The sequence below is a fragment of the Eschrichtius robustus genome, chromosome 13 (assembly GCF_028021215.1).
Source record: "Eschrichtius robustus isolate mEscRob2 chromosome 13, mEscRob2.pri, whole genome shotgun sequence".
Lineage (NCBI taxonomy): Eukaryota > Metazoa > Chordata > Mammalia > Artiodactyla > Eschrichtiidae > Eschrichtius > Eschrichtius robustus.
The window spans coordinates 6618943-6629086 of NC_090836.1; the positions used below are offsets into that span (position 1 = coordinate 6618943).

Consider the following 10144-nt stretch of genomic DNA (forward strand, 5'->3'; position numbering starts at 1 on the left):
AGTGGGTGGCGTCCATGGCCCGAAGACTGCTGTGGTCGGGGTAAAGGCAGGACACCCATCTTCTGCTCCAGCTACCAGCTATGGCCGTGTTTCCTGCCCCGCCAAGGGCATTTCATCCAGTCTCAGGCTCACAGCAGCACTTCCTAGGTACTAAGGAAGGGGTCCTTATGCGCTCGCCATCACCACCTAGTTAAAGACATTTGCAGCCGCGCTCTTCCTTCCCCGTGCCCCTGCCCCCCACACTTTGTTCCCTTCTGCATCTGTGACATGGAGCTGCCGCTCAGAAGCCCAAATGCCCAACCCACAGCCCTCCTGTGCACCCCCTGCGTGTCTGCGAGTGCGAGAGGCGCGAGGGTGGGGTGAGGGGACCGCGCTCTGGCACGACGTGCGTTCAGAGGGACGAGTCCTCGGGGCACCGGGTGAAGGAGCCCCGGGGGTCGGAGGGCCGGAGCAGCCCCTGGCTGGCGGCGGCCGGCACGGTGGCGTAGGAGGTCTCAGCGGGCGGCTCGGCGGGTGCCCCCCGAGACCCTTTGGTGGCCGAGGTCCTGGCCCGGAGCGGAGAGCTCAGGCCGCGCAGGGTGTTGCGGAAACCCTCGGCGCTGTAGTAGTACACCAGCGGGTCGAGCACGCAGTTGGCGCCGGCCAGCAGCACCATGACCATCAGCACCCCGCGCACCTGGTTGCGCGCCGCCGGGCTGGCCAGCACCACGTGGCCGCGCAGCAGCCCGTACACGGCCAGCGTGGCGTTGTAGGGCACGAAGCACAGCAGGAAGATGACCAGGCTGGCCAGCAGGAGGCGCACCGTCTTCCGCCGCTGCTGGCTCCGCGTGGCGTAGGGCCGCGCCAGGGTGCAGAAGACGCGGACCGAAGAGTAGACCACGGCTACCAGGGGCAGCAGGAATCCGAGCGCCTCGGCCAGCAGCAGGAGCGGCAGCAGCCTTCCCTTCCACAGCTCGTCGCTGAAGTTCTCGAAGCACAGGTGCACCCGGCGGCCGTCGCGGGTGCAGGTCGAGGGCCGGTGCACCAGGACGGTGGGCACGGCGAACAGCAGGATGAGCGCCCACACGCCCAGGCAGAGCAGCCGCGCCACGCGGGGCCGCCGCAGGTGGCGCAGCCGCAGCGGGTGCACGATAGCGGCGTAGCGGTCCACGTTGATGAGGGTCAGGAAGATGCAGCTGCCGTACATGTTCATCTGGAAGACGGCGCCCGCCAGCTGGCACAGGAGGTCCGAGAAGGGCCAGTAGTGCTGCGCATAGTAGGAGAGGCGCAAGGGCAGCGAGAGGCTGAAGAGGAGGTCGCTGGCCGCCAGGTTGCACATGTACACGCTCACCACCGAGTGCACGCGCAGCGCGCGCAGGAAGACCCAGAGGGCCAGCGCGTTGAGGGGGAGCCCTGCAGCCAGCACCAGGCTGTAGACCACCAAGTGCAGGTGGTGGATGGGCTGGTGGTCCGGGCACCTGAGATCAGAGTCGTTGGCCGAGGAGTTGGCCAGCATCGTGCCCAGGGGCGAGGAGGAGCTAGGCCGGGGGCATCAGGGGGCGCACCCGCGTCCTGGCTTCGCGTTCATCTCCAGTCTCCAGGTCAGGGGCCTGGAGGCTGCACAGAGTCCCAGAGCAAGTGGGGGCCGGGCATAGGCCTGTGGGCTGTGGCTGCAGGACGGACAGCTGTGAAGGATCAGATGCCTTTGGTCAGAGCTTCATCGGCCACAGTGGAGACCTGGCATAGGAGGGAAGCCAGAAGTCAAGACTGTGCAAGGAAGGGCTGAAGACACAAATGCCATATAGCTGAACCTGCTGGCCTCTTGGGCCTTTTCTCAGCCTCACATCTTTCCTCCACCGTCCTTCTGGCCAGAACAGCTTTCTGCAGCCCGCTCTATGGCACAGTGCTAAATGCCCAGGCTCTAGAGTCAGGCCTGCCTAGGTTTAAATCTGGGCTCTCGTCCTCAGAAAAGTGACTTAATCTCTCTGTCCCTCATTTTCCTTACCTGGAAAAAAAAAAAAAAAAAAGGAGAGGGGCCCCTAATTCACGAGGTCGTTAGATTCAACGAGATGATATATTTAAAGTGCTTTGCTTACTGTTATTATCTACTAATATCTCTCCCTTGCTTCCTTTCTTTCTTCTACAAATGCTTACCAGGATTTTATTTTTTTAATTATTATTATTATTTTCATTTTGGCCTCGCGGCCAAAATGCAGGATGTGGAATCTTAGTTCCCTAACCAGGGATCTAGCCTGTGCGCCCTGGAGTGGAAGCCCGGAGTCTTAACCACTGGACCACCAGGGAAGTCTGTACAAATGCTTACTGGGACTTTAGAAGGTTCCAGGCATATTTACAGCAGTGGACAAAACAAAGGCCTTGCCCCCACCTATGTTCCCTTCCATTGAAGGGAGACATAATAAAGTCCATGTAAAAAGGTATTATGTCAGGTGGTGAGAAGTACTGTGGAGCCCCTCCCCTGGCACCAGCCCGTTCCGCTGACTCCCCATTATCTAAAGAATAAAGTTCAAACTCCCAAGTACAGGACAAAATCCCAGCCTCATCTCCACGATTGCTCCTGTGTGGGCTGGGTTTGTGGTCAGAGCGACCTGGTTCAGCTGGATTGTTTGACCTCTCTCAGTTTCTTCATCTGTAAAATGGGGACAGTAATATAATGGGGGTCCCTTAGGCCAGGGGTCACCAACCCCCAGGCCACACAGCAGGAGGTGAGCAAGCGAAGCTTCATCTGTATTTACAGCCGCTCCCCATCGCTCACATTACCACCTGAGCTCTGCCTCCTGTCTGCATTTTGGTGAGTTGTATAATTACTTCATTACATATTGCAATGTAATAATAATAGAAATAAAATGCACAATAAATGTAATGCTCTTGAATCATCCCAAAACCATCCCCCCACCCCGTCCGTGGAAAAATCGTCTTCCACGAAACCGGTCCCTGGTGCCAGAAAGGTTGGGAACCGCTGCCGTAGGCTGATCGCACACACCAGCACAGTCCTTCCAGGCAGGGGACGGCCCCGTGGGTTGAACTTTTCCAGGTGCTCCCCTGGAGAGTCTGACTCGGGTGCTTCCTAGTTGGGATTCCCTGATGGGGGCAGATGATTATTTCGTCCTAAGGGCTCGAAGGGGGCCCAGAGTGGGTGGCAGTGAGACAAGGAAGTACCGTGCGTGCTGATGAGGCTACCGGAGAGGGCAGACCACAGCCGCTGCTGTCGCCAGGCAAAAGCTGTCAGAGGAAGGATGTGGTCAGAGGCGGAGGAGTTAGAAGACAGGACTTGGTCTTAGGATTCCACCTTCCTTAATGCCATAAGGCCACAGCAGCCATCCCTGCATTGCGACCCCCAGGCGCCATCTATTTTGTGTGTGTTGTAAAATATACATAACTTAAAAATTACCATTTTAACCATCTTTAAGAGTACAATTCAGTGACATTAAGTACAATCGCAATGTTGTGTAACCATCGCCACTATTTCCAGAACTTTTTCATCATCCCAAACAACAACTCTATACCCATTACCCAATAACTGCCCATCCTCCCTCCCTCCAGCCCCTGGCAACCTCTATTCCACTTTGTGTCTCTATGAATTTGCCTATTCTAGACACCTAATCTGAGTGGAATCATATATCTGTCCTTTTGTGTCTGGCTTATTTCACTTAGCTGAAAGTTTTCAAGGTCCGTCCATGCAGTAGTTTGTATCAGAATTACAGTCTTTTTATGGCTGAATAATATATTCCTATATATATACACCACATTTTGCTCTCCCATTCATCTGTTGATGGTTACTTGGGTTTTTCCATCTTTTGACTATTGTGAATCATGCTAATGAACATGGGCGTCCATGGGCCATCTTAGGGACAGAAGTTATCCGGAGACCCTGAGCGATTATCCCAAGATACAGAGCATACTCCCTTCAAAAGGAGCCACTTAAATCCTTACATGGAACCAAGTTGTAAACATGACTATAACAAGTTTTCTAGGGTCTTTTTGTTCGTTTGTTTGTTCTCCCTCCAACCATGACTCTGACTCCAGCAGTTTAAGACTTGTAAGAAGCATAGTACAACAGTTGAAGGGAATAAGGAAACACTTTCTCTGCAAAATACCAATTTCATCAATGAAAATAATGCTAGGTGGGTCTTAAACGTGCTGAGAAGCAAGTAACGCCAGACTCTCTTCCTGAAACGTGCCCACCTCCCATGCTCCTTTGCTCCAGTCACGCCAAACTAGTGATAATTCTGCACATACCTTACATCTTCAGGGCTCTGTCTGTGCACGTGCTGTTTCTGCAACTGGGAATGCCCTTCCTCCCATTCTCCAACTGGCAAACTCAATCATTTCTCAGGACCCCGTGATGCCTTTCCTGACTCCCTCCCTTCCCACCAGGCGAGTCCCCTCACTGGAGCTTTCCCAGCACTTTGGCCACAGGTCAGCTGTTCCCACCTGTGCTATAACTGGCTGTTCTTGGTCTGCCTCTCCCGCCCGCCTGGGAGCTCCCTGAGGGAGGGCCTGGGACCTGTGACTTATTCATCTGTGTAGCCCCAGCCCTCCCTCCATAAATGTTGGGTCAGAAATAATAGCTGCCATTTACTGATCATTTACCATCTCCCAGGGTGTTTTACACGCACAAGCTCTAATCCTTCCAACAGCCCTTTGAGGTAGGAGCTTCTCCTGATTTTTACTCAAGAGCTCAGTCAGTGAGGAGTGAAGTCAGGACGCAAATCCAGGACATCCGGGCTCCAAAGTCCAAGCTGCTTCCAACAAGAGTGGGTGGGTGGGTATGAGGCTGGATGCCGCACAGAGCACCTAACTTTTATAGCTGCCTATATCAAATCTGTGCCCATAGGTGAATCGTTTTACTTCCTCCTTTGTCCAATTGAAACATATACTTTTTAATAACCCGCTTCCTTCTTTCTCCCACTTCAAACACTGGCAACACAAACTCATCTCTCTTTCGCACACACGAATATGCCCTTCCTGATGATTTCCCCTTACCTACAGAAACAGTTTGCTGCTTTGAACTCCTTAGGTCATGACATGTGTTTTTGTCCCATTTCCCCAGCCAGACAGTAGGGTCCTGGGGTGCGGACCACACCTTCCACAGCTTTCTTCCCAAGCTCACTCACACTTCAGTCTCTCTACCTAGCAGGCCCTTGTGATATTCATTGGCTGCCTTTCAGGAAATCTGCCCCCTCCCCCCATGTCCGCCCAGCCTGTAATCCTGTTATAATATTTCTTGCATCAGTCAAACCACTTCTTATCACACTCCTGACTATCCTGTCCGCACGTATAACTCAGAGAAAGGCATGTCCCTTTTGAAAGGCTCGTTTGGAAACAGCTTGCATTAAAACTTCAATAACAGTTTACAGCTACAATCACAGTAACATTTTATCATTCTTAAGCATTACTTGGCGCATCCATAGCTCCTTACAACTAGGAGGCACATCCTAGACACTGAATGAGTGAATGGATAATTATTTTCCAAGAATCCCAAGTCTTTCGTCAACAAAGTTGCAATGTTAAAGAGACCAACATGTATTAGGTGAGCTGCTACTAAAACGTAGAGAGTTAGGAATCCTTCAGGAGAGTAGATGGCCATGCTCTCGCCTTACTCCAATCCAAAGCGGAGAAGCCCTTGAGTTTATTTGTCAAAAAACCACCCCTTTCCAACAGACTCACACAGAATGGCCCAAGCTGTTGAGAGCTGCCAGGCCCCTGCCCTGGTCCCCACCTGACCCGCTTGCTTCCCGAGGGCTCCCCATCAGTGGAGCTGAATGGGCACAGTGCCAGGCCAGATGGCAAAGATGGAAGAACTGCCAAAAAGGAGGCAAACAAGAAGTGGGAGGAGGGCTCTAGATGTGGGCGAGGAGTGGCCTGGCACTCTCCTCAGCCCTGCCTTGAGCAAGAGGTCAGGTTGGGGGGCGCGGGAGACATAAAGCAAAGAAGCAGTGGTGCCCCAGAAAAGCAGAGACACTGGGATTTCATTTCACCAGGGAGAAGGGGGACGTGGAGGCCCACGCCGGTTCAGTAACCTCAGCACGCCCGGAGGTCATGTGAGCACACCACTACACACACACACACACACATGCGCGTGCAAGGCCACACGCAGGTAAGGGTACACTGAGCGATGTGCACACAAGATCCCTGGTAACATACAAATCAACGTGTATCCACAGCCTGTAACACACGTGTGCACGCATGGAGGCACAGACAGCCGAGCCAGGGGAGGAAAGCAGACACCGTCCCCGCTTAGGGACATTATCCTTAGCCGGACAGACAGACAGGCAGCTTCAGGAGCACACACACACACACGCAGATGTGCACAAACAGATCCCGGCCCCAAGGCGCTGAGAGGCAAAGAGAGGCCCTGGGGATGGCCCCGCCCACATCCCAGCCCCCCACACCCCGCACACGCCAGACGGTGCGCGGCCACCTTCCTCCACGCCGCTCCTCTGTCCTTCAGCTTCCCACCTGCACACCCGGGGCCCAGGTTCCTTATGTCCTCGGGGCCTCTGGGACCTGTCCCATTGCCCTCTGAGCTGGGCTGGGCACTACTCTTTGCTGAGATAAGTCAGAGGGGCAGGGCTATTTTCTGCCCTGGCAGGAAGTGAGAATGGAGGATAAAAGTGGCCAGGAGGCTAGATCATGATCTTTCCCTTCCTCTCCTCCACACAGCCGGCCCGTGGTGTCCACCCTTCTGGCGCCTGACCAGGGATGCAGAGGGGAGCGGAACAGAAAGGGATGGGTGATCTGGGACAGTGATGGGGGCAGGGAGGGGAGAGAGACACCCCGTCTCTGTACAGCTTCCTCCTGTCTGCCACCCCCTCCATGTGCTTCCTGCCCCCCTACACCCCACCTCCTCTCCTCAGGAATCCACGTCCTTCAGAAGTTTGGAAAGTGGGAATGTCAGTCCTCCTCATCCTCCTTGCCCCAGAAGACCAGCTCTGGAATAGCTCCCACCTTCTTTTAGGTTCTGGCGGCCAGGCGCCAGGGAGCGTGTCCACCCTCCACCTCCCCCGCACGGCACGCACTCCTGCGCGTTGCTGGCTGAGCCCACTTCCTCTGCCGCTACACCCTGGCAGCCACGAGAAGATGCACCCTTTACCCACAGACATTCGTAATTGTGAAGACCTCTTAACGCCTGTAGGTTCAGACTCCCCAAACAGATCCAGACTGTGCTGAGCCTTCAGCGGAAGCTTCAAGAAGTCTAAAGGCTTTGTGAAAAGCTCTGTCCCAGGGCTGCTCTGGGTACACACGAATCCTGCCCATCAGCTTGTCCTGGGTCTGGGGAGCCTGTGGGGTGGAGATGGTACCAGGTCACCGGGCTGAGTGGACGGCTTCCTCCTGCCCTCGGGGCCGCGTTCTTCCCCCCTGCCGGGTGTCCTACCTTCTCTCCATCCTCCTTCCTCCCTGATCCAGCCTGCTCTGCTTTCTCCAGCCCAGATTCCTGCTCCAGCCTCTCCCCACCCTTCCCCACCTGAGCCTCTCTTCCTGCCTTTCCAGCACCACCCCTGGGTATTCTCATCTCATCCCTCCCGAAATGTTTTCTAGGAAAAGGCAGAAAGCAAAGGCGACCTACAGCTCCATAATTAAGTCTCCCCAGTGCATGGCTGTCACCTCCCCACCTGCAGACGTTTCTCCACCCTGCTGTCAAGAGCTGAAAAAAACAGGAAACATAGTCCCAATCAAGACTCAGATGGGCTCAAGCCTCCCTCCGCAGCCCTGTGCTCTGGGTGGTCCTTGCTTTGGGACCTGGCTGGGTCCCGCTGCCTCAGAGAAACCTCCTGGAGCCTTTGGCTTCATGGCCCTCACCCTGACCTCGGGCAGCACTGTGCGTGCTCCACACGTAGCCCTCACGCCTCCGCTGCCCCCTTCCCCGCGGGCCTGGGCATGCAAGTCTTCTGTGTTGCAGGGGTACACGCTGGGGGCATCAGACAGAGGCACAGCCGGGCCCTGGGGTCTCTGGGCGGCCAGGAGGTGAGGCTCGCGGGTCGAATAAGTTTCTGCTTCCTCCTCAAGCCTTGCTTCCATCTCCTCTTCGGCGACAACTTCAGCTTATCCTGAAGGGACTGGAGATGTGACCAGATGGGAGGCCCCTTCCCGTCAGAGAGGCCCCCATAGACCCAGGGGACAGGTGGGCAGCTGCCCTCAGTGGTGTGACGCAGAGGTATCAGAAGGCCTCACCCACCCTCCAATATCACCCCCCCAACCCCATGGTCAGTACCTGAAATTTTATCCACTTCATGACACCCATGGGCCACATTCTACCAGACTGTAGGAACATTGGAGACAGCTGGTCTAATCCTCTTTTTTTTTTTAAACTAATTTTACCAACACTTTATTTTTTATCTTTTATATGTATATTTTTGGCCGTGCCGCACAGCATGCGGGATCTTAGTTCCCCAACCAGGGATCAAACCCGCACCTCCTGCAGTGGAAGCGCAGAGTCTTAACCACTGGACCGCCAGGGAAGTCCCTAATCTTCTTATAAAGAAAACGCACTGGGTGAAGGCAGTATCTCTCTAAGGCACCACTAGAACTCTTTGGTTAGCTGGGAGGGATAACTGTGAGAGCAGATCTGTGCCTTGAACCCGCTTGTGGAGTTTAATCAGATCAGTTCATTGTCACCAGCAGAGGTTCAGCCCTGGGGTGAGAGGGTCAGGGGTTGTCTTATCTGAGAGTGGGAAAGGGCTGGAAACCATCCCCAGAGGGTCCTCCCTCCTCAGTGGCCTGGGATCTGGGGTTCAGCATGACAGCGGGGGCCTAACGGGTGAAGGGGCAGACACAGCCCCCGGACATACAGGCCCCAGGGTACGTTGGTGCCTCAGGTCTAGGGCGCATCCTCCGCTTGTCTGAGGTCTGCCTGCCTGAGGCCGACCCTTTGAACTCTTTATTCAGAAAGGTTTCCCAGGGCCCAGGGCCCCCTCTCACCTCCATCCCCACCCATGTCTCCCGTTTCTAAAGAAAGGGGGCTGCCCCACGTGCCCCTGTGAGGTTCAGCCACACCTGGGACGCCCCCATACCTGTGCTCGCCACTGTGGCTCAGCCGCTGCTCCAAGCCTGCTTCTGCCTGCTCTGGGCCGCGCAGGGCTGGTAGGACTTGTTCCCGGTGGGTGGGACACACGCACCTCAGCAGATCTCGGCAGATCCCAGCTCCCTGCACGCACCCAACCCCGAGCAGGGCAGGGAGAGAGAGAGAGGAGGAAGCAGTGCCCTCAGTGGCCTCCACGGACTGGCCAGAGAAGAAACCCCAGCAGATCATGGCACTTAATGCCGCCCCGACTCTCCCCCACAAATGCCCCCCACCCCCCCACCCACCCATGGCTCACACACTCCCTGCAGTTTCCGGGAAGCCTAACTGGCACACCCACCCACAGATGCCAGATGACTAACCCCCAGCCTCCCGCTGTCTTCGGCAGTTCCCCCTGGCTGTCTCCTTTGGGTTCCGGCAGGTGGTTTCGTTCTTGCCACGTGTGGTTTATACCTCCCTCTGTGTGGGGGACGGCAGATGGGGAGGGGGAGCAGGGCTCAGATGACAGCCCCTAGTCTCTGAACCCTGGGCTGAGCCCCTTGTCTTCAGGATCAATAGGGCCGGGCCGGTTGTCTGCGCTCAGTACTCGAAAACAAGCTTTGAGTGGTAGGTGAAAAAGGACAGTGCGGTCGAATGAGTATGGGAAACACTAAGTCGAACAGGTTTCTCTATTTCAGGGCTTCTCAGAGCCTTCGACACGCCTTTAAAAGGTTGACTGCGTGTTGGTAATCGAAGCTGGGTGAAGGGTGCATGGGAGTGCATTACACTATTCTCTACGTGTGCATGTTTGAGCTTTTCCATAGTAAATGTTTTCTTTTAAATGCTGTGTTGTTCCCCACACATGTGTGTCCCCCGAACACGTTTTGGGAGATCCCAGGTTATTAAAGGCCGATGCTTCGAGATGCAGCTCCTCCCCACATTCAGGCCATCGGGCCCATGACCGGACGTCACAGCAAAGGTTTCCTGAGCTCCAGCCCAGTTGTTTCCTTCCTACTATGAAGAGCAAGTTCTACCCTACTGTCTGGGATTGGTCCCCCTGGACACAATCTCATTCAGATTGCCCTCCGGAGGGACAAGCCTGCACTCACATCTGAGATCATGGGATCAGGGCTTCAGAAATGGAGA

At 55.2% G+C, this 10144-nt stretch overlaps 1 protein-coding gene across 1 annotated transcript; it reads right to left on the reverse strand.

Annotated features, from left to right (window-relative positions):
- Positions 1–391: 391 nt before the first annotated feature.
- LPAR5 (lysophosphatidic acid receptor 5) lies at positions 392–1495 on the reverse strand. The gene has a single exon (XM_068562012.1). It carries the CDS (start codon positions 1493–1495, stop codon positions 392–394), a length of 1104 nt encoding a protein of 367 aa, XP_068418113.1.
- Between the last annotated feature and the right edge of the window lie 8649 nt (positions 1496–10144).